This window comes from Globicephala melas, chromosome 5 (genome assembly GCF_963455315.2).
Source record: "Globicephala melas chromosome 5, mGloMel1.2, whole genome shotgun sequence".
NCBI classification, from domain to species: domain Eukaryota; kingdom Metazoa; phylum Chordata; class Mammalia; order Artiodactyla; family Delphinidae; genus Globicephala; species Globicephala melas.
The window spans coordinates 4,894,752-4,921,469 of record NC_083318.1 but is presented as its reverse complement, the minus strand read 5'-3'; the positions used below and the strand labels follow the sequence as shown (position 1 = coordinate 4,921,469).

Here is a 26,718-nt window from a genome sequence, read left to right as displayed (position 1 = left end):
CTTTATCGCGCTTAATTTCGTTTAACGCAACACGTCCCGCCGACGGCGTCGGGGGCGGACACCCTTTGCCGGATTCACACGTCCACTCACACGCACACACAGATGCTGTCTTCCACTCGGACACCCACGTGTCTCCAGGGCCACAGCCCTGGAGCAGTCTTGGGTCTCCCAGCCTGTGGGCGTTTCCACTGCAGCCAGCGGAAGGGGAGGCTCATTCCTTTAAAACCGCCTCAAGGGATCCTTGTTACTTTGGACCTCCCATAGCCCCCACCCTATAAATAGCTTAAGATCCGCTTCCTCCCAAATCAGTATCACTCCGGTTCGAGGAGTCCCTACCTGGTCGCGCCTGGCTCCGATCCTATGGATCCCCCCTCCCTGTCGCGCTTGGTAGCGCCCGCTTTGTCAGCGCTCTGCGCTCGCCGGTTACCCCCCAGCTCTCGCCGGCTGGCTGCAGCCAGCGCCTTCGCGTCGCAGCAGCCGCAGCACCAGCCACTCAGTCCCGGGCTCGCCTGCCCAGCACCTTCCCCCGGGCCGCGGCGGGAAGAGAAGGAGCCCGGGAGCCTCCCCTCGGACGCCCCCGAGAGTCTGCTCGGCTCGCCCGCGTCGGCGAGGCCCGCGGGTGGGTCGGGCGCGCGAGGGGCCGCGGCGGCGGCAGCGGCGGCGGCGGCGCCCGGCATGTATCAGAGCCCGCGGCGGCTCTGCTCCGCCCTGCTGCAGAGGGACGCGCCCGGCCTGCGCCGCCCGCCCGGCCCGCCGCCGCGCCGCCGCTCGCCGGCACCCGCCGCCGCCCCCCGCCTCGCTTCCCCCCGGCTCCTGGCGGTGGCCTCGGCGGCCCGCAGCGTCGCGAGGGCTTGCTCCCGAACAGGTGAGTGCGCGGCGGTTCCGGGCGGAGAACGCGGCGGCGGCCAACGCGCGGCCGCCACCTGGAGACGGCGCGGAATGAATGGGAAGCCGGGGGCCGCCGGGCGGTGGGGTCGGACCGGGAAGCGGGCTCCCCTCTCCCTGAGCCGCTGTCTCCGCTCCGCTTTGCGGCTCTGCCCTCGCCTTCCCTTGCCTGGGGCTTGCACCGCGTCCGGTAAGAACCGGAACCCCGCGGGAGCTTCTAGTTTGATCCTTACCGTTCGATGCCGTGGTTTTTGTATTTCTCGCTCTTGACCTGTAAGTTTTCCCCTTCCGAGGCCGCAGATTATTTGTGTTTTGTTTCTAATCGCACTAATGATGGAACATTTTATGCAAACAAACAAAAAATCTAAAGTTACACTTATCTGATCACGTGACCTACATGTCTTTTAGGTTTCTGAATTTTGAAAAATGTCATGTGAACAGTGTGTTATAACACGCACTGACTCTTTGGACATACATTTGAAATCTTTCGGGAGCCTTCCCGTCTTAATATTTGCGTCATTCTGCGTCCTGTATACCTGGCTTAAGATCTTGCAAAGGTGATGCCGTCTTGGCCAAGAGCCAATTTTATACGTCACGTGCCCTGGATTTCCCCTTTTTGGCCACAGAGGTTTCTGCCTGAGCACCCATTACCGCGGCTACAATCTACATACAAAGTAGTCATACTTTTCAAAATGAGGAATAAAGCTTCTCTTTCAAAACTGGCAATCTTACCACACTAAAAAAGTGTATTTTGGTTGTGCTCAAGTTTATTGCTGTTTAAGACGTATGAGCATCTTAGATTGTAAATAACTACATTTTGCTCCAAAGGTCTGGATTAACGGTTTGGGGGTTTTTTTGGGGGGTTTTTTTTGGCCCCGCTGCGTGGCTTGCGGGATTCCCAGACCAGGGATTGAACCCAGGGCCAGGGCAGTAAAAACCCTGAGCCCTAACCACTGGACCGCCAGGGAATTCCCAAGTTTGGGATTTACTTAAGGACAGATTGAGCAGTAAAAAGAATATGTTCAGTGTGGCTTTCTTTACTTAAAGTGATCACCCAAAATGTGACTAGGGACTTACCTGGCGGTCAAGTGGTTTAAGACTCGGCGCTTCCACCGCAGGGGACGCAGGTTCGATCCCTGGCGGGGGAACTAAGATCCCACATACCCTGCGGTGCGGCCAAAAATAAATGAATAAATAAAATAAAGTAAAATAAATTTAGGATGTTAAAGTGGTTACCGGAGACTCTAAATTCTTCAGTGTTCTTAAAAAGGGTGAATTTGGCAGTCACCGAGATCTTTCCAGTTCTATAGGAGTTTGGCGCAATGAAATAACTGTTAGAATGGTTACCACCTAATATCTGATAGTGTTTTTTTTATAAAGTATTTTTTAAATAAATAAATTTGTTTATTTATTTTTGGCTGCGTTGGGTCTTCGTTGCGGTGCGCGGGCTTCTCATTGCGGTGGGCTCTAGCGCGTGGGCTTCAGTAGTTGTGGCACGTGGGCTCAGTAGTTGTGGCGCACGGGCTTAGTTGCTCTGCGGCATGTGGGATCTTCCCGGACCAGGGCTCGAACCCGTGTCCCCTGCATTGGCAGGTGGATGCTTAACCACTGCTCCACCAGGGAAGGTCAGTGGTTTTTCTTGCTGGAAGTTTTCAAGAGGAACATTGTTAGGTTTGAGGTAGGAGAAGGGGTGAAAGAAAACCAATTGGGGTCTTCCTAGCCGTCTCTCCTATCTTAACCTTTCACCTTAAGTTTCCTCCAGGCCCCTCGGGGCAGTTAGTCAGTAGGCTCATCTTGGGAGTACAGATAGCTTGCGTAACACACATACAGAGAGCTGTGCTGTTGGCTGAGGAAGAGAGGCCAGAACATTTGAAATCTTAGGCTTTGGACCCAGAAAGATGTTTAATGAACTTTCTGGAAGTCCCCTGAAGTTTTAGAAGGAAATTGAAAGATTTTATGGTAGTTACACTATTGTAAACTATTATAGACAGTTACTACTACAAGATCTAGGCAATTTTCCGGCTTCTGCGCAGTTTTCGCTTCAGCTGCTTGTTGGAAGACACTCATGAATGCATTCATCAGCTCATCGCTTGATCACTCATTCATTCAAAAACTTACAGTCTGTCTCACTCTGTAGATGCTTTATTATAGGAGGTAAAAGAACGTGAGACTTAGCCAGCCTCTAAGGAGTTTAGTGTGCCCAGTAAGAGAGGTGAGTTTTGCACAAAGACGTGACTGTTCAATGAAATCAAACACCTTTTATTCTTAGTCTGTTACAATTAAAGGTTTGCAAATGGCACAAGGATGCCAGAGAGTGCAAAGTCTCTTTTAGCAGTGGTGATCTTTTTCGGCTTCAGAACGTGGCTGGCATTTGAGCTGGGCCTTGAAGTGCAGTTTAGGATGGAAAGAGATTAGAACACTTTGCTTGGGAAAAGCCAGGAGCAAAGTGGAAGGCATGAGGCATGGATGTGTCAGGGTGAGAGAAGAGATACCTTGCAAAATGTTTCCCAAAGAGCCTCGGAACCAGCATTAGGTGCTTTTTAAATAAATGCAGATTCATAGATCCTACTGTAGACTTACTAAACAGAATTGTTACCGGTGGACCCCAGATTCCACATTACTTAACAAAATAGCAACAGTAATAACCAGATTATTCTTACAGGCCCCAAGGTTTAGACATTTGGCTAGAGAAACCTTCAGGGAACTGAAGCTACTCTTCCCTTCAGCACGTTTTTGCGGCGGGGAATGGGTAGTAAAGCCCCACGCTTGACCCCATTTGATAATCGGTTCCTTCCTAACTTAACGCCCCTTGGCAATCAGAGGTCACTGGAAAGATGAGTGCAGCCTCTTTGCAGTCATCAAATGCTGGGTTATTAGAATTGAAAGGGGGACCTAGCAGTGTTTTGCTACCTTTTCTCATGGAAGGACAGCAGCCCCATAAAGAAGCACCAGTTGCCACAGTTACTGTGTTGGATGACTGTACTGGTCCGGTGTCATCTGTGGGTTTATAAATGCCTTCCTCCTCAGCTAATGAAGAGTTGGCTGAATTACTGTTCTCCATCACTGGAACATGTTGCTTTTTTTCTTGGTACAATTTTAAAAGCAAATACCGGCTCATTGGAGGAGGCGGCTTTATTTAGTATGTCCCTTAACGGTGTGAGTAAGCTGCTTATGAGAGAGAAGAAATGCAAAAGCTTGTAATTATCAAGCTTCTACAAAAATAAATTGCTTTCTTTGTAGGAGAACCAAGGTATTGTTTTCCTGTAGCATTTAATGGTAAGAGCTTAAATACAGTGAGTTATTGGGGGCTTTTGAATTAGTAACCGTGGCTCCAGGCTCACATTCAACACACTTGTGTGAACATTTGCAAATCATTTAACTTCGCCTGCTGGACTTTACCTAGGGGAAAAAAATTAATAAGATAAATTGGTATCAGTTGATCCGCAAGTATTACTGAACATAGTACACTTAAAAGGCCAAATATTTTATTGCTTCTCATGACTAATTGCAGCAGAGATTGAGAAGAAAGACGTGAGTGTGGCTAGATTTGTTGGATAAAAACTTTGCTTTGAATGCAAGAAAGGAGGGTGAGAGAAGACCATGTGCCGGAAGAAGGTGGCAGGTATGGGAACAGCGATGAACACCCTGGGAAAAGGGGTACTTGAGAATCATCTGGGCCTTTCACCTGTCTACTTGAATCCGTTTTTCCTGAGAATCCTGGCTGTGTTGTGTTTAACAAATGCCCCAGGTGATTCTCTGGAAAGCCTAGGGAGTCTTTTATAAGCTCCACTCCTAGAGGTACTTGTTCCTCCTGGAAAGTTTGGGAAACCCGGAGAGAATTCTGAACGAGTGTTAAGAGTTGTGAGCTTGGGGCCTAAGACAATTCAGGAGACGCCTGAGCAAGAATGTTAACCTGAGCAAAAGCGAGCTTCAAGGAAAGGAAAGAACTGGTGTCTTTGTGGAAGTTCAGTGAGGCAGAACTTGACACTGACATTGTAACGGGAGTGTACGATTTATAGAGTAGGTAGGTGGACGCCTATATACTCTGTAGGCTCCTGCGATGGGATGTTTGCTAAAAGAGGTGAGGCGGGTGTATTCGGGTTCTTGGAAGGAGGAGGGAGACGCAGCATATATGTTTATTGTTAGGAGTCCCTCTAATGGGGATTCGTAGGACCTTGATAACCACATGAATGGTTCTCACACTTGATGAATACTTAGCGATTCAAGGTTGACGTGCATTTCTCTCTTAGGTGGTTCATGCTGAATTTTATTTGGAAAATTTTCATGATCGTTTTTTTTCTTTTTTGAATTTTGTTTTTTTATACAGCAGGTTCTTCTTGGTTATACATGTTAGTGTATACATGTCAATCCCAATCTCCCAGTTCATCCCACCACCACCAGCACCACCCCACCACTTCCCCCCCTTGGTGTCCATATGTTTGTGCTCTACCTCTGTGTCTCTATTTCTGCCCCGCAAACCGGTTCATCTGTACCATTTTTCTAGGTTCCACGTATTTGCGTTAATGTACGATATTTGTTTTTCTCTTTCTGACTTACTTCACTCTGTATGACAGTCTCTGGATCCATCCACGTCTCTACAAATGACCCAATTTCGTTTCTTTTTATGGCTGAGTAATGTTCCATTGTATATATGTACCACATCTTCTTTATCCATTCGTCTGTTGATGGGCATTTAGGTTGCTTCCATGACCTGGCTATTGTAAATAGCGCAGCAATGAACATTGGGGTGCATGTGTCGTTTTGAATTATGGTTTTCTCCGGGTATATGCCCAGTAGTGGGATTGCTGGCTCATATGGTAGCTCTATTTGTAGTTTTTTAAGGAACTTCCATACTGTTCTCCATAGTGGCTGTATCAATTTGCATTCCCACCAACAGTGCAAGAGGGTTCCCTTTTCTCCACACCCTCTCCAGCATTTGTTGTTTGTAGATTTTTTTGATGATGGCCATTCTGACTGGTGTGAGGTGATACCTCGTTGTAGTTTTGGCTTGCATTTCTCTAATAATTAGTCATGTTGAGCAGCTTTTCATCATGATAGTTTTTTTAAATCATATTTTAAATTACACAAGTAACACATGCCCATTAATAAAAATATTTTCCCTCAGAGCTTAAATGTCTTTGTCAGTACTGGTTATCTCCAGAAGTTTAGGCTTGCTTGCCCTTGGTGTTCAAAAGTTCTGTCAGGATGAATGTCTCAGGTCAGGTGAGCCCGTTCAGTCTAAGGCCATCCCGTGCTTTAGCACAGGAAGATTTTCTGTTATTTCTTGGGTTATTCTATCATATTCATCACTGTATCATGTTACTGAAAAGTTCAACAATGGTTCAACAATGGACAGATTGTTGTCCATATGGATCCCCACCCTCTGTGGCGTCTCTCAGTTTTTCAAGTCTTTTATCTCTATTTCATGAGATTTTCTGAACGTGTCTATTTTGCAGTCGTTTACAATTTCCGGGCATTTTCTAGTTCTCCACGCCTCCTTCTCACAGAAGCCTCGTCTTACATTGTGTCCTGTGTAGTTGTAAATATATGTAGCTATGTGTATTTTAGGATTTATAGACCAAATATCTGTTACAACCGTTCATCTCTGCCGCTGTAGTGTGGAAGCAGCCACAGACAATACATAAATCTTATTTATGGACATTGAAGTGTGAATTTCATATGATTTTCACATCATGAAATATTATTAGTTTTTTTTTTTCAACCATTTAAAAATGTCTAAGATCACAGGTAGCACAAATACAGAGCACTGGCCAGATGTGGCTCACGGGCTGTGGTGTGTGGACCTCTGATCTAGAGGGAAGAATACCAGCAGAATAGTCCTCTTGGCTCCATACTCCATGTTTCCATTCGTAGCTGTAAACCTGGCCCACTTCTCGAGTATCCCGGGAACGTCAGTGATGGGCATCAGGTAGTAACACAGACCTGATGTCTTAGTGGAGAGCTGCTGTCCCACCAGATTCTTTTCATTTCTGCCTTTTCAGTTTCCCTTCAGAGCATTCTGCTAGAAAAGCCGGGCTTGTGGAAGTGCTTGGCCAGGCCGCTAACAATCTGAGCACCAGTTTTAACAGGTTAACCTCAGCGTTCATCGTGGAGGGGTTTCTCTTTCCCTTAGCCGTATTTTCTAGATGAATCGGGCGTGACTGAAGGTACAGCTTAGCCTTGTCTGGAAGACACGTGGGCGTTCCTGTCTGTGACTGCTGCCCAGCAGAGGTCGTTGGGACTGTCACACTGTGTCTAGGATCTTGTATTTTTAGACACGCTAGGTTGAGAGCCGTGACCTTCACTCGATATCTCTAGCCACGCCGTGCGGGTCATTACTCCGCTTTGTACACTTTGTGCTGTGCCAGCGTGCGCACCGTGACAGCGGTGACGTCCTTGTGACGTTCTCGCAGAGGAGGTGGAATTCGACCTCTTGACCCCGGGCGCACCGTCCTGACTCTGGACCAGCGCTATCGGGGATGCTGCCGAGCAGCGGTCCAGGGTGCAGGCAGCCTTCCCCAGGGCCTGACCCTTTGCCGGTTGTGCAATCCTGAGGAAACCGGGTAATCGCTTAACCTCCGTCTCCGTGTTTATAAAAGTGGGCAAACACAATACCTACTTTGCTGGATTGTTGGAAAGAGTAATGAAAATACATGCAAGGAGCATGGCGCATGCTGGGCTCTCAGATGTTCAAAGCAGCTTCTCTTTAAACCCAGAAAGTGCGCGTCACTAACAGTAACAAAATAGCTAACATTTAGCTCCCATTTCGAATGTGCTGGGTATAGCTAGTTCAATTCAGCGGCCAGTAACTCAGTGAAGAAAGTGAGCCACAGAGGTAAATACCTTGGTCAGAATCCGATTAGTAAAGGAGGAACCGGGATTTGAAACGAGGCAGCCTAACCCGAGTCCACGTGTTCAAGACCATCTTGCCTCACTGAGAAAAGTGAAAGCTTTCACCGTAAGGCTTTCCCATGCTTAGAATCCGGTCTCTAGGACCCGGGGAGTGTAACGTACTACAGGTCCACACTGCGTCGCAGAACTTGAAGGTGGTTGTGTGCGTTTACCAGGTGGACCTGCCGGGGACGTGTTGCACTGTTTTGAGTTTCGGGTGTTCTGGCTGATACGGGTACATAAACACAAAGAGAGGGCCCTGACTACAGTCTCACAAAATTCCAAAAATACAGAGTACATTTAATAGTGGCTCTGGACAAGTCACTTCTGAGCCTCATCTATAAAATAGCCAAGGGGTTCTTGAGAGGTAACAGGTGTCTCAGCAAGTAAAAGTGCCTAGTGCACCGTAAAGTGCTCTACCAACGTAAGGCGGTTCTTCCGCCCGTGTTTGACAGGGGTCCTTAATGAACACTTCGCTGCCCCTTGCCATCCTTTCTTTTATCAACGTTCTTAAAGCGCTAGGCCGGGTACCGGGTACCAGGGGAAGTGGTAATCAAGGCAGATGTAGTCCCTGTTCCTCCTATGAGGAGGAATGAGTGAAGGACAGGGATTGTAGTTCAGATGTTAAGGGTCATTTAAGTAAGAGAAGAAGGAGCCACTGGGGCTCGCTGCGTGAAGCTGTGAGGTGGGGGGCTGTGAATCTTTGACTTCTTCAGTAAATACGAACTATCCCACATATCCAACACCCCGGCTGTTTTAGGTCGATGGTTATCTTGTGACTGTCCTGAAGGTGGCCGCGTGTGTTCAGGAAGCTGCTCTAAGGAGCCCAGTGACAGCTAGCTGCCGAGTTAGCCCGTCTAAACTTCCCGAGGTGGTTCAGCACGCGGCCAGTAGGTGGCAGCACAGGCTCGCTGTTCAGTGATGCCTTCCCGTGACGTCTGTGCTTTACACTTCTGGGTACTTGACGCTTGGAGGTTTCCGCGGGCCCAAGGCTGGTCAGCTCCAGCAGCTTCTCAGGCGTTGGACCCAGAGAATCCTGGCCTTCCTTCCGTTTTTGCTTTTTAACCGGTATTTTTTGCCAAGCCATCGTTTCAGGAGACTGAGCTCAGGCTGTTGTGAGAAATTATTAACAGACTGAATGGTTTGGGCAGACTCTAGAAGAAGCAGTTGCTGGGTAAGTAGAGAAATGTTACGTGGAGAGAGGTCTTTCTGTCGAGATTTCTGAGTGCTGTTAGGACTGCTTGCGGTGGTCAGCCCAGTCAGTTTAGGTCTCAGCTGTTTGGGTTCTCATCCAGCCTTCTAGTTATTGATTGAAGATGTTTTCATGAAACCCCTGATCATTTGCCTCTGATGGCTGGCACTCTTAGGAACTTATATGGTGGTCTCCCTGTTGCTTTAGTAATCGGTAGCTTAAAGAGTAAATGTATTCTGTATTTTAGTAGTTAGCCCACTTTTGCTTTATTAGGAAAATAAAGGGATGACAGAATGGGGGAAGTTTACATACCACTGCTGTATTTCTGGAACCTAAATAATGCGAATTCTCTGGCAGACCTTTAAAGGCTGTTACAAAGGTAAGAAGAGTTATTCCTATCAAGTGAAATAGCGACGTATTTGTTCATCGCCATCCTATCATCACGGAATGCAGGCATCCAGTTCCCGGTGTACATGGAAATATGCTTATAGGATTGGGAAACGGCAAGAGATGGGAGTGGTGCAGCTAAAGGAGAAATAGAGGCATGAGAGATAAAGCTGTTATCACCTGCCTTTTGCCTGTATAAATTACATCATGTGCATTACATTGAAGTGATGGCTGATAACTTTCTCTAGTCAAGTGGCTGGAAAAAAATGAATTTGGGGCCAAAACCAAATATAATCTGGGGTCAAATAAATAACACATGTAAAATTCGACCCAGAAGCTAGTATGAGTGCCAAGTAAAAGTTCAGTAGAGGTTTTGTCAAGATTTCATGCCTTCCAGTATCTCAGCAACCACCTGGATGAATTGTTTGTGCTGCCTTGCCTCAGGAAAGTGGCTTTCCATGTTGCTGTTCTGAACCTGTGACAATCGTTTTAAAGCCCTGAATGGCAACCCCTATTAAGGTATAAAACTTCAGCAGAAAGGCAAGCAATTTTGGAGTTGTATTTATGTGTGAAAAGATTTTTTAAACGGTTGATACTCTAAAAGAAAAAATGACTTTTTTTAAAACAGGTGAGAGAATTGTTACTAAGTTATCCCTCCTCGTAAAAGGGGCATAATCGGAGTGGCTACCTCCTAGGAATGTAGTGAGAATTACTTAATTTGCGAGTGGTGCGTAGTAAGCTTCCAGCAGTCATTAGCCGTCAGGGGCGTCATCCTCAGGGTGGGGGAGGGGCAGAGGGTGTCGCACGCTCTGCAGCGTTCCTTTGTTCTCAAATTTAGATAACTTGCCTTCCCACCTAGCAGTTCCTGGGTGGCTCTGAGCCTTGCTACGACGGTGTTATAAGTACACAAATAGCATGTGAAGTCTCCTTGGTGTCCACTTTGAGTTATTTATTCCCTAGCACTTCCTTTGAATTGATGTCTCTATGTTACCAGAAAGTTTTAGGAAACAAAGCCTTGAAAAATAACTGAGTAAGCTCGTATGTTCTTAGGATAAAAGCCGAAAAGAATAACTGAAGACGGGAGGAAATGAATTGGGTCTTCCCCAGATCCCTTCTGATTTGGTTCAGTAACCTGACTTTATGAGAAGAATATTTTTGAGTTATGGAAAATCTAGCTTAGAAATATAAAGACAGAGGTCAGGGAAGCTTGTCCGTGATTTGGAGATAGTACTAGTCTCTGGAGTGCCGTGGAGACAGCCTAGCAGCAGTGACCTCTCCCACCTTTTGTGATCAGATGCTCTGTCAGTTTGAGAAAAATTCAGATACGTGCTCTGTGTGAATTACAGACATGTCTACTTTCTGTTATTTCATTTCACCTTTTTTAGTTCTCATTTTCTCCCCGGGGATTGCTTTGCTTGTATCCCCTGGAACGGGATGTCTACACTCAGGTGATGGTTGGTCTAGAAGAGACAGTCTCACCTTTTGTTTTCTGGACCCCTTCGCAATCTTAAAAAATACGGAGGGTCCCACAGAATTTTGTCTATGTGGGTTAATATATAACATAATTAATATGACCTATGTTTATATATCATGTTAGAAAGTAAGACGAGAATTTTTAAATGTTTATCAAGTCATTTAATAGTAAAATCAGTGTTCACGTAAGTAACACTTTTTAACTGTTTTCCAAGACAAAAAGAAAGTTAGTGAAAGAGTGGCATTGTTTGACATTTTTGGAAATCTCTTTAAAGCCTGGCTTAATAGGAGACAGCCATATTCTCGTATCTGCTTCTCCATTCAGTCTGTTGTGATATGGTTTGGTTAAAATATATGAAGAAAATTGAGTCTCTCACAGATGATATAATTGGAAAAAAGTATTTGAATAGCCTTATAAGATAATCGTGGGTAGTCTTTTTTTGTAGTAGTCTCTATGTTAATACGTGGTTATTTGTGACGTGGAATCCGATACCATATATATCAGTGAACTTTTGCTATTGGTTATTTGGGAAATGTTGTTTCACTGCGTTATGCAGCTCTTCCAAGCGTTACACAGTATAGAAATAACTAGCTTCTCTCGCCACCCATCTTGTCAGAAACTTTTTTTAAGTACTGGGGACTTGTCAGGCTCCTGATGGCAGATATGTTTTCCAGAAGTTTTCCTCTTGGGCAAAAACTCTGTCCATTGTTTTCCTTCAAGTGACAGGCTGACTTCTTACATTTTTGTGGGTACGTGTCTGCCTCGTGTCCATATGTGATGAACTATAGTTTGTCGGCTCTTCGAGGTGAAATGGTGTTCCATGAAGACAGGACCGAGTTCATTTTGCAGCTCAGACGCTCACCCGAGCGCTTTTCCTTACGGCAGCGTATTTTGCGCGCAGCGTGTTTCTGTGGACGCTCCATTTTGTCACCTATTAAAAGTATGTCATCGAGGCTGCACATTTCACAGAGATACTTACTACTGCCTCACTAAGCGACATTTTAAAGTAAAACAGGCACTTTTAAACTAAAACCCTGAGTGATGGGGTTGCGTACCGTGGCCACTAGTGGAGCCCGGGGCCGCTGGGTGCCGGGACGTGCCGACAGGACAGCGGTTTCACCACGGCTGTGCGGAGAACAACAAGCACCAAGACAGAGAAAACGGCACGTGGGGGCTCGGCGTCATGAACACCTTGGCCGTGCGTGGCTCCAAGAGTCTCAGACATCCCTAGTGGCCCATGAACCATGCCCGCAGCTGCTGCTGGAGCAGCGCCCCATCGGTGGGTCGGAAACCAAACGAAGTTGGGTCACGACCAGCATTTTTTAAAAAAGAAACGGAATGCACCAGAAAATGGCCCAGATGTCATGCAGAAATAAGCTGTTCTGTGAACCTCCTCTTAGATATCTACGTGTGCCGTGAGTGCGCACTGAGTTGTGAGTGTAGAATGTGTCCGTTTCAATTTTTATACTTATTGGCTAGATACAGCTTATGTTATACATGTAAATATATAAATATTCATGTGTATTTATTATGTATGTTTACGTAGCATCATGTAAAAATGACAGTTTTAACTGAAAGCGTTCATTGCTACAGAAGTACCTTATCTGCTGGGGCGTGACAAGGCATCAGGACCTCCTAGGGTCCCACAAAAAAATCAAACAAAATTCCTTAAGAAGTAATGTTATATCTTAGCAAAATGTTTTAGATTTATGTTTCTATCCTCACAATAACCCCGGACATATAAAGATATAAAATAGACATTTGTAGCGTGGGAAAAAAGCAGGGGGGTGGTTAATTAATTAATTTAATTAATTAAATAAATGATTAGCTCATGGCAGACAGCAAGTGGAAAAACACAGCCGTCCACATCGCTCATTATCTCTGTATCTACACATCTATATATGTATAGTAAGTGAAACGTGAATTCAGGCTGATATCTCTGACTCCAGCTCAGTACCATGGGATTCCTTTTTTCTTTTTTTTTTAAATTTATTTATTTTTGGCTGCATTCAAAGCTGCACATGGGTTTTTCTCTAGTTGTGGCGAGCGGGGGCTACTCTTCGTTTCTTCGTTTTAGTGCGCGGGCTTCTCATCGCGGTGGCTTCCCTTGTTGCGCAGCACGGGCTCTAGGCGCGTGGGCTTCAGTAGTTGTGGCACACAGCCTTCGTTGCTCCGCAGCATGGGGGATCTTCCACACGCTAAGGACCGGGGCTCGAACCCGTGTCCCCTGCATTGGCAGGCGGATTCTTAATCACTGTGCCACCAGGGAAGTCCCTGCATACCTATTCCTGAATGAACTCAAGTTCACTTAGGTAAATACCTAGGGGCATGAATTCTACGTGTATTTTTAAAACTGCCAAACTATCTTCCAGAGCGGCTCTGCGTGGGAAGCAGTACGTGGGAGTTTTTGAAGCCTTGCTCCTTCTTACTTAAATATTTGATGGACTCACCAGCGAAGCCATCAGGGCCTGGGCCTTGCTTTGGGGCAGGTTTTAACTTAATTTAGTACCTTTGCTGCCCTGGTTGAATACTTCCATGGAGCTGAGGGGGAGGGGTGGCACCAGCCCCGGCAGGACCGGGCACAGGCTAGCACTGTCCTTAACTGAAGTTCAATCGCGTTCGTGAATAAAAGCTTCTCAGTTCGTTGTATGCCTTTGGTCTCCGTCCAGAGCACTGAAATTCAGGCTGGTTTTGACACTCTCGTCCGGGTTGATAATCGTTCTGGGGGAGGACTTGTCGCCTTCCTTGTGTCGTCATGCCTGAAGTCTCCTGCCTCGTGGGTTTCTCCCTCTGCTGTGTCACCCCCGTTAGCAAACAAAGGTGATACAGCAGCTTCCCCAAGTTCTCAAGCCTCCATCTTCAGCCACCATTCCATTTCTCTCCTTTTTTGGTGGGAGGGGGGCAAGATTTTCTCAAAATACATCTCCACTCTCTGTCCTGTTCTCCCAACACCTCCACCCAAAATCAAAAATCGCTGTCGTTAAATTCACCAACGTTTCCCATGTCGCTGAATCCAGATCTGAGCTGTGCTCAGTCTTCATTTTCCTTGAACCGTCAGTAGCCTTTGACACAGGACACAGCTCCCTCGTGGACGAAACTTTCTCTACTTTGCTCTCCCGATTGTCCTGCCCCTGGCCTTTGCCTTCTTTGTAGATTTTCACCACACCCTCCCCAGTCTGATCCAGAGCTGAGTCCTCGTCTGTGCCCGACGTCTTGCACGTGTTCATTTCCAGTTTGCACCTCTCTCCTGAGCATTAGTCATGTCTTACGGCAGATCCCACCCCGTCTTCCTAACTTGTATTGGCAGCTTCACCCTTCTGGTTGCTCTGCCAGCCGCCTTGGAAACTTTTTTTTTTTTTTTTTTTGCAGTACGCGGGCCTCTCACCGCTGTGGCCTCTCCCACTGTGGAGCACAGACTCCGGACACGCAGGCTCAGCGGCCATGGCTCACGGGCCCAGCCACTCCGCGGCATGTGGGATCTTCCCGGACTGGGGCACGAACCCGCGTGCCCTGCATCGGCAGGCGGACTCTAAACCACTGCGCCACCAGGGAAGCCCCCTTCCTCAGGGCTTTTGCATTCACCATTCCCTCTGCCCAGAATGTTCTTGGATTTCTCTAAGACTGGTTTCCTTATGACAGATCTCTGTAACCTTTAGTGAGACTTCCTTGAGCGTCCTGTATAAATTAGCAACTTCCAGTCCCTAGCATTCCTTGTCTCCCCTTTCACCTTTTTATTTTGCTCCAAAGCACTTTTCAGCATATGACAAAATGTCTTTCACCTTGTTTGTCTCTCCCCCGTACAAAATAAGCCCCGTAGCCAATAAGGAGAGAGATTTTAGTCTGTTCAGTGAGGTATCTCCTGTGGACCAGCGTGGTGTCTGAGAGAGCGAGGCAGGGGCTTATGGTGGCCACCTACCAAGGAAGTGGTGGAGTCAGGAATGAGAGCTGAATACCTTGAGTCCTTTCTGAAGTCCTTTTCTGATAACTCTTCTCCATCCTGATGGGTTTAGCCCTTACTATATACCCCAGCCCATTCCACACAGTATGCATTCACTTTTTCTCTTGTTCATTTATCTCTCTATTAATCTTTAACCAGACACTTCTTGAGAGAAAAGATCAGCTCATGTTTTTTAGGTATGGAGCGTTCTTCCCAAAGTTCAGAGAGCAGAGAAATAAGAATGTAGAATCAGCATACTGCAGACAGATGGTTCCTGAGGACTGCAGGGTTAGGTTAGGTTGTGAAGATTAGTTTTGCCAGTGCCCACTGGCCGAGAGAGTGACCTGCAGGGCTGGACAGAATGTGGAGTGCCCAGCGGGAGCAGAGCCTTGCTGTCTAGGAGGAGGGTGGAGTCATCTTCCAGGACCATGTGTCTCTGTCCTGACGCCTTGCTCTCTATGCGAGAAGCCGATTGGTTGACCAGCTTCCCAGGTACTTTGGTATCAGAAGGCATGTCCTAGGCTGGCTTCGTTATCAAACAGGGTATTCTGGCTTGCATCTGTCCATCAAGGGGACCGTCTTAGGGTTTCCTGTAGGACCTAAGGAGGAGAAACAGGACTATAGTAAATATGCCCTGAAATTCCCCTCTGCCCAGTCTCTTAGTTGAAATGTTGCCCGATTCTCTTTCTTGGGTAAAGGAATCTCGTGAAACAAGAGCAAAGGGTCTATGTCAGTAAAATTTTTGAAAAGACAACCTTTAGTGCATTCCAGAGTACTTTTATTACACCCAACAGAAATTGTCCATTTGGGGACTCAAATCTGAGGGGAATAAAAGTCATTTTGAATAACATACGCAAGTTTTCTTAATAGAGATGTGTGTGCCCTCTAGTAGAAATACTATTTTGAAATTGCTGCCTGTTCTAACCTAGATGCATTTTCCAAATAATCTTAAAGAAATTATGGTCACTTAACAAGCCTTGTCAGCAGCTCTGGAGAGTGGCACAGCTGAATGGTGGTAGAGCTGGGACTGGAACTGATGCTTTGATACCCACGATGCAGTACATCCTTCCTCTTTTTTGCTGCAAAGCTTTGTCCTTTGATGGTACATTTAATTTTTGAAAACCACCAAAAGTCACAAATAAGGTGAATGACAAGATTTAATAATCCACTATTGGTCCAAAATGAGCCAGCTTTAACAAGAATGTTTTCCTTGAATGTTGTAGCTAATAGCCTATACATACATTTCTAAGACCAAACCAAAAAAGGACGACAGGGAATGATGAAATTAGAATATCCAATCTGCTTCATCTCACATCTACACGACAGTCTCAGAATAAGAATTCTGATACTACCATTACTAATTATGATCACTGAAGACAATATTTTTTAAGTTTTTTATTATGATAAAGTCCAAATTATCAATGTTTTGTGTTGTGGATTGTGTTTTTTGGAGTTTTTCTGTTTTGTTTTGTTTTGCTGCACCACGTATGGCTTACGGGAATCTTTAGTTCCCTGACCAGGGATCGAACCCATGCTCCCTGCAGTAGAAGGGCAGAGTCCTAACCACTGGACCGCCAGGGAATTCCCTAAAAACAGTTAAACAATGTTTAACTGAATATGCTTGCTTTCTGGTCCCTGCTCCCCCCCACCCCCATGCTTTTTTGGGGTGTACTAAACCTTCATTGGTTCATTATCAGATCACATAGCCATCGTATATTGTACTCTGTCTTTTAACCTCATTTAGACTTGATTTTCTAAGTAGCTATATGTTTAATATAGTACCACCAGTTCTTAAATCAGTGTCTCTGGTCATTTTGGTCTAAATCTTGTTTCTAGTTCCAGGGGTGGCAAAGACCTTTCTGAAAAGGGCAGGATAGTAAACATTTAGGCTTTGAGGGCCAAAAACAATCCTGTCACATTGTGTGTGTGTGTGTGTGTGTGACACATCTCTTTAAAACCATTCTTTGCTTGAGGACTGTACTAAAATACATCTAGCTGCAGTTTGCCGTCCCCTACTCTAGTAGTTTCTGGAAGAAGTGCTCCTGGCGTCAGTGTTCCAGTTTTGCTGGATATAAAATCCTTGGCTCGGGTACTGATGAGCCATCTGTATAAAGTTTGACGTATATTTGAAATACGTAACTTCATTTTCTTCTGGTATAAAACACTGCAGTTGAAGTCCGGTGATGCTCTAATTGTCCTTGTAAGTTACTTGCTGCTTTTGCCTAGAGCCCAAGGGATTTTTTCTTTTTCTTTTTCTCTGCAGCCCAGTTGGTGTTGGTCATTCTGGGTTGATATTCTCAGGTATGTGTGTCCATGATACATGTTTTTTTAACCTCATAATTTTTTCCTCTTACACCATTCACTTTATGTTTTTCCAGCTTTATTGAGGTATAATTAACAAATAAAAATTGTATGTATTTAAGGTAAAGCACACGATATTTTGATATTTGTAAACGTTGTGAAATAATCACCTCAGTCGAGCTAATTAACATATCTCACTCACATAGTTACCCTGTGTGTTTGAGGGAGTGGGGACGTGAGATCCCTTTAGATCTCCTCTCTTAGAGGATTTCAAGCATGGAATACACTATTGTTAACTGCAGTCACCATGCTGTACGTTAAACCTCCAGAACTGAATTCATCCTGCATGATTGAAACTTTGTGCTCCTAAAAGTTTTCTCGATTTTTAGTTTTTAGTATTTGTTTCATTTCCTGATATGTTGCATCTTCGCTTAACATTAGTACATAATGTTTGCCACTGCCTCTTAAATGATTTCTCTCCTCATTTCTTTTTGGTATGTTTTTTGTTCCTAATTCCTTGTGTTGCCTCACTTCTGAGTTTTCTAATTTAGGCTATTCTGTCATTGTCTTATCTTTTAGCTCATTTTGCAGTCGGATATAATTTTGATTGGCTTCCTCGCCGTCTGTTTCCGGCACACGTTTATTGTCTGAACAGACGCCCACCTGTTCCTTATTCACTTCACGTGAAGGTTTTTCTAAGTTTTTAGAAGGAAGTGTGGCTCGGGACAGTCTTTCTGGCTTCACGTAACTCCTCAAACCTTCGACTCCTGTTGGACTCGGCTACCCTCTTTTTCACATGCCTTTTCACGTGGTACTTGCTTTTTATCACAGCAACTGCCCCAGAACTCAGCTTGGCAAGGATATGATGGCATTAAAAGGATGTAGAGCAGTGCTGTTGAACGTGAGCTGCATCAAGCTGGTCCTTTGCCTAGAGCCTGACAAATGTCACATACTGGAGCCCCTGTGCCTTTGCTGTGACGCCCTGTGACAGTTTGGTCGACCGTTAGGGTGATGCTGATGCTGCCGATCTGGAAACCACACTTGAGAAACCAGTAGGACTTTTTTTTTTTTTTTTTAATTTATTTTATTTTTTGGCTGTGTTGGGTCTTCCTTGATGTGCGCGGGCTCTCTCTAGTTGCAGCGAGCGGGGGCTACTCTTCATCGCGGTGCATGGGCTTCTCATTGCGGTGGCTTCTCTTGCTGCAGAGCACGGGCTCTAGGCGTGCGGGCTTCAGTAGTTGCAGCACGTGGGCTCAGTAGTTGTGGCTCACAGGTTCAGCAGTTGCGGCGCACGGGCTCTAGAGCACAGGCTCAGTAGTCGTGGCGCACAGGCTTAGTTGCTCCGCAGTATGTGGGATCTTCCCAGACCAGGGCTCGAACCCATGTCCCCTGCATTGGCAGGCGGATTGTTAACCACTGTGCCACCAGGGAAGTCCCCCAGTTGGACTTTTTACTGCCTTTTATTTATTTGTTTATTTATTTATTTGTGTGTGTGTGTGTTAGTTTCTGCTTTATAACAAAGTGAATCAGCTATACATATACATATATCTCCATACCCCTCCCTCCCTCCCTATCCCACCCCTCTAGGTGGTCACAAAGCACCGAGCTGATCTCCCTGTGCTATGCGGCTGCTTCCCACTAGCTATCTATTTTACATTTGGTAGTGTATATATGTCCATGCTACTCTCTCACTTTGTCCCAGCTTCCCCTTCCCCTTCCCCGTGTCCTCAAGTCCATTCCCTACGTCTGCATCTTTATTCCTGTCCTGCCCCTAGGTTCTTCAGAACCTTTTTTTTTTTTTAAGATTCCATATATATGTGTTAGCATACGGTATTTGTTTTTCTCTTTCTGACTTACTTCACTCTCTATGACAGACTCTAGGTCCATCCCATCCACCTCACTACAAATAACTCAATTTCGTATCCTTTTATGGCTGAGTAATATTTTTACTGCCTTAAAAAAAAAAAACCCAAAAAACCAGAAGTACAGAAGAAAGATTTTCAGAGTTGTACTGCCAGCCAAGAAGAAAATTCCTCTGGACCCATGTACTCAGATAGGCAAACAGATTTATTAAAAGGAATTTAATATACTGAAATCAAACAGTTTCGGGACAGGTGTGTGCGTGTGTTCACGCGTGTGCGTTTGTGAGAACAGGCTTGCTGGCAGTCGCACGTGCACAGAAATGTATGTTGGGAAAACTGGTGTGTTTCTTTGCCTCCATCTAGCTTTCTTGTTGGGGAACTACTTTTGAGTTGATGAAAAGGAACAGTAGAAAGCATGCTTGCATGCTTGTTAACCCTTGGTGGTGAACACTTGAGTCTGCTTTTGTGACCTGCTACAGCAGGTTCCATCAACCGCTAGTTTCAGATGCAATCCGCTTGCCAAATAATACGTTTTATGAAGGAAACTTTGTGTCCTGCAAGAGGAGGCCAGGACTTGGACGGGGTAGGGAAATCCAGGTTCCTCCATACCAGGAACCGCGCACGGAATCGAGGAGGTGGTTCCAGGTAGAAGGTGCCCCTAATGCGCACTATAATGAGAGGCAACACGGCTGACCTTGAAAGGAGCAGGCGGCTACTTACCAGGGAGGCGCGGGCACAGCTCTCCTCATGCGGACTCGTTGAAGGTTGTGCTCTAGTCTCCTTAGTGAGTTCATGTCCAGTTGGATAACAGTAGGAAGACTCGGAAGCGCACTGACAGTGCCTCCTGCACCGCTCCTCACCCTTTCTCCTCCCAGGACCCCAGAAAAGGTGGGCAACTGCCTCTGCTCCCAACCCCGTTTCTGACTTGTTAAAAGTCTGGCAGTCGATATTAGATGACAGACCATACTGCTCCGTGATGTTCGGAGTCCCACAGAGAGCCAGATCCCTGGTGTACAGTTAACATGGACGAGAAGTGGGATATGGACTTAATCCAGCCGTTTCTCGCCACAGCAGAGGCATCTGTATAGGTGACATGGCTAGGGCAACAGCCTGCTCTAACCGAACCTGTTCTCCAGGATTAACTGGGCTTTCTGATGTCTGGCTCTGTACACACTGGCCTTCACGTTCTCACTTAAAATGCACAGAAAAAGGAATATGGATTTTGTTTAGCCGTGCTTTCATAAGACTGTGTCTGTAAATTATAAAGACAGATCCTAGGTTAGAATAAGCCATAAAGATCGAGGTCTCTCAACAGCGGTATTTCAAGTACCCGCCCTAAGAGAAAGCTAGAACCCGGAAACTCCTCTAATCCACCCTGTAGAACGCGAACGTGGCAACATCGGCCTAAAGTGAGCTCGCGAGCCCGCGGCTTCCGTGGACAGTAAGTGCCTTGTCTTCCGGCGAGGAGCCGGGCGAGTGACTGTGCTTTCCTTCCCCGCAGCGTGTCCCATGGGAAGCGGCACGAGCCGGCTCTACAGCGCTCTCACCAAGACCCTGGACGGCAGCTCCGCCTCCCAGCACCCAGCGTATCTGGTGGCCCCCGACCCGGAACACCTGGAGCCCATTGACCCTAAAGAGCTCCTTGAGGAGTGCAGGGCCGTCCTGCACACGCGGCCTCCCCGCTTCCAGCGGGGTTTCGTGGATCTGAGGGCCGATGGCCCCAGTAGTAGCCACACACCCATCCGGGTCATGCAGTGGAACATCCTTGCCCAAGGTACGTCTGCGCGCAGGGAGAGGGGCGGGGCGCTGGGGCCGCCCGGGGAGCTCCCACACGGGGAGGCTAGGAAGGGGTGTCGTCTGGCTTTCACTGCCCACTCCATCAGCTGAAGACGTACTCCTTCCCCTCCACGTGTGCAGACTTTCCGTGCTCGGGGAAAGTGTCTGCTTCGCAGCACGTGCTTCCTGTCTCCTGTTAGCCCATAAGCTTTCATCAGTTGTCCACAGCACTAAGATAGCACCTGGAAGGGGGAAACTGAGTCTACCGAACGGGTGACCCTGAACCTCCTGCAGGGAATGGGGGCTGTGTAGGGGTGGTGCTGAGTCGGGGTCCTCCTGAGGCCAGGTTCTTATCCAGACGCCTCTTCATAATTTGAGGCCAGAGATGTTGCTTCAGTTCTCTGTGCTTTAAGATACTACTTTGTACGGTAGCAAGAACTCCTTTCCTGGGTCCGCTCAGTTAAAAAACAGGTGTGTCAGTCAACCTCATTGCCGATCATGTGGCAGTTGAAATTTTAAGAAGAAACCAGGGTCACTATTTTTTTCTGGAAAAGAAGGGCATACTCCCTGACTTTCCACTCTTTGATTCATTTGTTTTTTCCAGGTGTAGGAAAAAGCTGCCCATTTTAAATGGGTGTCATTTATTCTAAGTGGTGTCTATAAAGGCCTAGTATGGCTTATTATAAGTCAGTGTTGAAAGCACTCTCTAGAGTTAAATGTATTTACTTCATCTGGCATAGTTTAGATCTCTTGGACGCCAGAGAACGCTGTCTAAAGCTAAAACTTAAGAAGATCTCATGTCCTAGAACATAGTGACAAGAGATAGTTTTAAATACGAAAGGATCGGTTAGTTGCTTGCTTCATCTGCATGGTAAGAGGTCGGTGCAGTACGAGAAGAACCACCCAGGGCATCTGAAGCAGGGGAAGCGCTCTGAAGGTCTTGGGTAGCGTCAAGCCTGAGGAGACTCACAGGTACTTGGTAGCGGTTCTTAGTCGCTGACCACTGACCGGCTTTTTTCTTTCAGCTCTTGGAGAAGGCAAAGACAACTTTGTACAGTGCCCTCTTGAAGCACTCAAGTGGGAAGAGAGGAAATGTCTCATCCTGGAAGAAATCCTAGCCTACCAGCCCGATATACTGTGCCTCCAAGAGGTGGACCACTACTTCGACACCTTCCACCCCCTCCTCAGTAGACTGGGCTATCAGGGCACGTTCTTCCCCAAGCCCTGGTCACCTTGTCTGGATGTGGAACACAACAACGGACCAGATGGCTGTGCCTTGTTTTTCCTCCAGAACCGATTCAAGCTAGTCAACAGTGCCAACATCAGGCTGACGGCCATGACGTTGAAAACCAACCAGGTGGCCATTGCCCAGACCCTAGAGTGCAAGGAGTCCAGCCGACAGTTCTGCATCGCCGTCACCCACCTGAAGGCTCGCACTGGCTGGGAGCGATTTCGATCGGCTCAAGGCTGTGACCTTCTCCAGAACCTGCAGAGCATCACCCAGGGAGCCAAGATTCCCCTCATCGTTTGCGGGGACTTCAACGCAGAGCCGACAGAGGAGGTCTACAGACACTTCGCCTCCTCCAGCCTCAACCTGAACAGCGCCTACAAGCTGCTGAGCGCGGACGGGCAGTCGGAACCTCCGTACACGACCTGGAAGATCCGGACCTCGGGCGAGTGCCGCCACACTCTGGACTACATCTGGTATTCCAAGCACACGCTCAGCGTGAGGTCGGCCCTGGATCTGCTCACGGAGGAGCAGATTGGACCCAACCGCCTGCCGTCCTTCAATTACCCTTCAGACCACCTGTCCCTAGTGTGCGACTTCAGCTTTAAGGAGGAACGTTGACGGACATTTATACGTGCTTGTCTGTGTCTCCTTCATCCCAAGTCTTAACCAGGGACGTTTCGGGAAGCTGAAATGAGATGAGAGGTTGACTGAGGAAGGCCCCCCAGTTCCTCTCACTTCAGTTTCCATGTCTCCAGCATGCCCTTGGGAAGGAACCCCATTTGCTCACAAACCTTTTCCATTAAAACCTACAGCGGAAAAAGGTGTTTGCACTCCAGGTTTGGTCTGTATTGTTTTCTTTCCCTTAGCGTTAATTACATTTTGATCCTTTAAGGGCATTATATTTGGCTTTGTTCGGAAGTTCTTTCAGTTTCAGGATCCTGTATTGAAATAGACTTGCTCGAGTCCCCTGTAATTAACAAGTATGCAGGAACAGTTTCTCTAGACAACGTTTCCAGTTATTTATTTGTGGTTTTTTTAAAAATATCAACAAGTCATGCATGGCAATATTTATTTTTTTTATATCTTCGTGTAAAATTAAGTAAATAAATTATAGCATTATGAACATTTAAAAACCATGCAAAACATAAGTTATAGAGTAATTTATAGTAATCTTCTTAAAACGTTAAAGATGTTCTTACTTGGGGTCTAATAAAATCGTAGTGTACAAAGGAACCGTTTAGGCTGGAGGGGTTTTTGCTTGCTATTTAAGTGGAAATATCAGTTCTCCTTGATACATTCTTCACAAATCCTTGCTGTGTCTCCGTGTCCCCCATTATTATGTTTCTTGAAGAAATTCCATTTCTGGTTTTCCATCGGAATGCTATCGGTGTACATTTGCGGTCACTCAGAAGTGTCATTATATGTACTGAATATGCTTTGCACGGTAGGTCGTTTAGGAGCTGATATGTGGCAGTGGCTAAGTCAGTGGGACCTTCTTTTCAGAGATGGGAAACTATTTCTAGCCTGTTAATGAGGCTGTCGTTGAGATTTACTAAGATAGCCAGGTGACTGGTTTAAAACAACTAGAAAGCAGAATATAGAGTTAGAAAGATAACCCGGAATCCTCTTCCCTCAGAAATAAAAGTGGTAAAGATAACAGGTGAAACCCCTTCCTAACAAAAATCCCCGAAAAATAGCCCACTGGTAATAAATGGATAGATGTTTTAACCCATGAGTTGTAAATATTTAAGATCAATAAATAAATGGTCTTTTAAAGCCAGTGTTTTCATATCTTGTCTTTTCGATGCAAAGAGAATCTGAGAACAGACTGGATCTTTCAATCCTCTTAATGCGGTGCCCACACCGTCCTTTCCACTCACACCTTCATTTTTAAACTGGACACAGGTGGATCTGTAGTTGCACGTTGAAGGCATCTGTGCTATGCTTATGAGGTATCGCTCGGTGACAGGGTTGGAGTCCCCAGAGTAGTTCCTCCAGACATTTCTGCATTGGAACCACTTCGGAGACAAGTGAGGTTTTCAGTATATTGTATACACGAAATCTTGGGACTACCTGGAAGGAATGGAAGTTGGGAAGGACATCTGTACCAACTGTCATCTGGTTCAGGTCTTAGCGTGACTAGTTCATATGTTGTTGAGAAGCAGAATACTGATCCGTACAGCAGGCATTGAATGTTGTTTACCTACCGCAAAACACACCAACCTGAAGAGAAATTATAATACCCATATCATAAGCAAATCTGGATGAGAATGAAAGCCAAAAGAGTGTTTGAATTTCAAATGTTGTCCACCAGTATACAAGCTAGCAGGCTGTGGTTTGGGGGTGGAACTGGGGGTGGGAGGGAATGCCACTGAGCAGAAGGGCTTCGGGAATACCAACAAGTCATCCTTCAGTATTAGCAGGGCCGCAGGCCTAAGCACCTACCAGTGTGCTTTTGTTGTTTGTATTTGTCTTCATTTAAAATGTAATCACGTGAGCATTTTATGTAAACAGGTTTTTAGTATATAAATCTTGATAGGTGGCACTTTTATATTTTATTTTTACTTCCCCTCTAGTCTTTCTTTGCAGGCAGCTCTGCCTTGTGGACCATCAGGGTAACCTGAAGGCATAACAGTAAATAATAAATCTATTCTAAATTTTTTTAAGTATGTTCCATTACTGAGTTTCTCTTACTCCATCCCTATGTACCTTTTGATCCAGCTTTTCCTTTTATATCCCATAATATTTTGATTGTGGTTGTAATTAGAGTCTTAGAAATTGTGCAGATTCTTGATGACAGAGTGAGAGTGGATTTTTGTTTTTCTTCCTCCATGCCATATTTCAGTAGACTCCATTCTACGAGGTAGTAGGAATGGCCGCCTCATTTACTTAAGTAAAGCATAGTGGCGTATATCTGTATAACATTTGAGTTCCTTATCTTTGGTTCTGAGAGCTTTACATATGATCTTAAAACTACTCTTAATTTAAAATGGGGCTTAAAAGGTCCAAATAATTTGACCAGAGTCTCAGGATTCACCCTCAGGTCTGTCATGAGCCCAAAGGGCTCACTTCCTTCCCCACCACCATGTGCCCTTGGCCTTGAGTGAGTACAGATGGGAGAAAAGTAATATTCTGGGGGTGGAAGAGATTTGTTGAATGCAAAATGGTCAAACACATAAGTCATACTTTTTTTTTTAATATTTATTTACTTATTTATTTATATTTATTTTTTGGCTGTGTTGGGTCTTCGTTTCTGTGCATGGGCTTTCTCTAGTTGCGGCGAGCGGGGGCCACTCTTCATCACGGTGCGCAGGCCTCTCACTGTTGCGGCCTCTCTTGTTGCGGAGCACAGGCTCCAGTCGCGCAGGCTCAGTAGTTGTGGCTCACGGGCCTAGTTGCTCCGTGGCATGTGGGATCCTCCCAGACCAGGGCACGAACCCGTGTCCCCTGCATTGGCAGGCAGACTCTCAACCACTGCGCCACCAGGGAAGCCCCCATAAGTCATACTTTTATAGTACACACACAGTATAGAGTTAGAAGCAAGATACAGAGGCTGAATAGTGGCTGTAGAGCGGATTTCAGTTACTCTGATATAATAGTAAAGCAGTACTGCCAAAATTAGAACATCTGATACCGTTTGCATAGTTTGATGGTGGCTTTTTTTTTAAAGGAAGCAGTAAGAGCTGTAGTAGTGTTTCAAACTAAAGGAGGAAACTGATGCAAATATTCTGTATTTGAATCATTCTTTTTGTTGTGGTGGTGGTGGTGGTGGTACGCGGGCCTCTCACTGTTGTGGCCTCTCCCGTTGCGGAGCACAGGCTCCGGGACGCGCAGGCTCAGCGGCCATGGCTCACGGGCCCAGCCGCTCCGCGGCATGTGGGATCTTCCCGGACCGGGGCACGAACCCGTGTCCTCTGCATCGGCAGGCGGACTCTCAACCACTGCGCCACCAGGGAAGCCCGAATCATTCTTTTAAAACATGCAAAATTTTATAATGAAGGGAATGTTGCCTCTGATTACACGATGTGTCTTAGACTTGAGAGATTTCCAAGATTTAAATTCTATAAAGAGAGAAAAACACATGCTCATAATCATAATTGATTTCAATTTTAAAAAAGGAAAGGCATCCAAAAAAATGAACGTGCTTGCATAAGGAGCTCCGATGAACTTTCTAAAATGACAGGTAGAAAACTACGGCACAGGCAGGCCTTTATCTAGAGTGGATGGATACCGGAATGGCAGTGGTCTGGAGCTGGGCTTACAAAAGCAAATCGTGTACAAGGGCATGGGCTGTTAAGTAAAAAGACTTAGCTGTGACCACTGTGGTTCTATCTCTAGGGCCTCAGTTTTCTCATCCAGGGAGTACAGCATCATACCTGCCCTGTCAATCTCATAGATTTGTGAGGTGTTTGTAAAACGATATTGTAAATTGTAATATAATATATATGTAAGTCGTTGAGTAAACAGTGCTTAAGATTCAGAGCAAGAAAAGGAAGGGCACTGTTCTGGATGTCCTAACAAGCCACTCTTCAGATCATTCCAAGGGGAATGATCCTTCAATTTAAAGGGCAGAACTAGTAGTGTTAATAGAAAATTAAGGGACTTCCCTGGTGGCACAGTGGTTAAGAGTCCGCCTGCCAACGCAGGTGACACGGGTTCGATCCCTGGTCCAGGAAGATCCCACATGCGGCGGAGCAACGAAGCCCATGCGCCGCAACTACTGAGCCTGTGCTGTAGAGCCCGCGAGCCTAGAGCCCGAGCTCCGCAACAGGAGAAGCCACC

At 46.1% G+C, this 26,718-nt stretch overlaps 1 protein-coding gene across 3 annotated transcripts; it reads left to right on the top strand.

The window, feature by feature from the left end:
• Window positions 1-675: 675 nt before the first annotated feature.
• On the top strand, window positions 676-23,716 carry NOCT (nocturnin). 3 transcript variants are annotated; one of them, XM_030876909.2, is made up of 3 exons: window positions 676-865; window positions 20,431-20,703; window positions 21,731-23,716. In XM_030876909.2, the coding sequence occupies exons 1-3, from the start codon at window positions 676-678 to the stop codon at window positions 22,552-22,554; spliced, it is 1,287 nt and encodes a 428-aa protein (XP_030732769.1). In that variant the 3' UTR covers window positions 22,555-23,716. The 3 variants fall into 3 exon arrangements, with proteins under 3 accessions (XP_030732769.1, XP_030732771.1, XP_030732770.1); XM_030876911.3 differs by lacking the exon at window positions 676-865 and adding an exon at window positions 8,757-8,950; XM_030876910.3 differs by lacking the exon at window positions 676-865 and adding an exon at window positions 17,134-18,119.
• The last annotated feature ends 3,002 nt before the right edge of the window (window positions 23,717-26,718 follow it).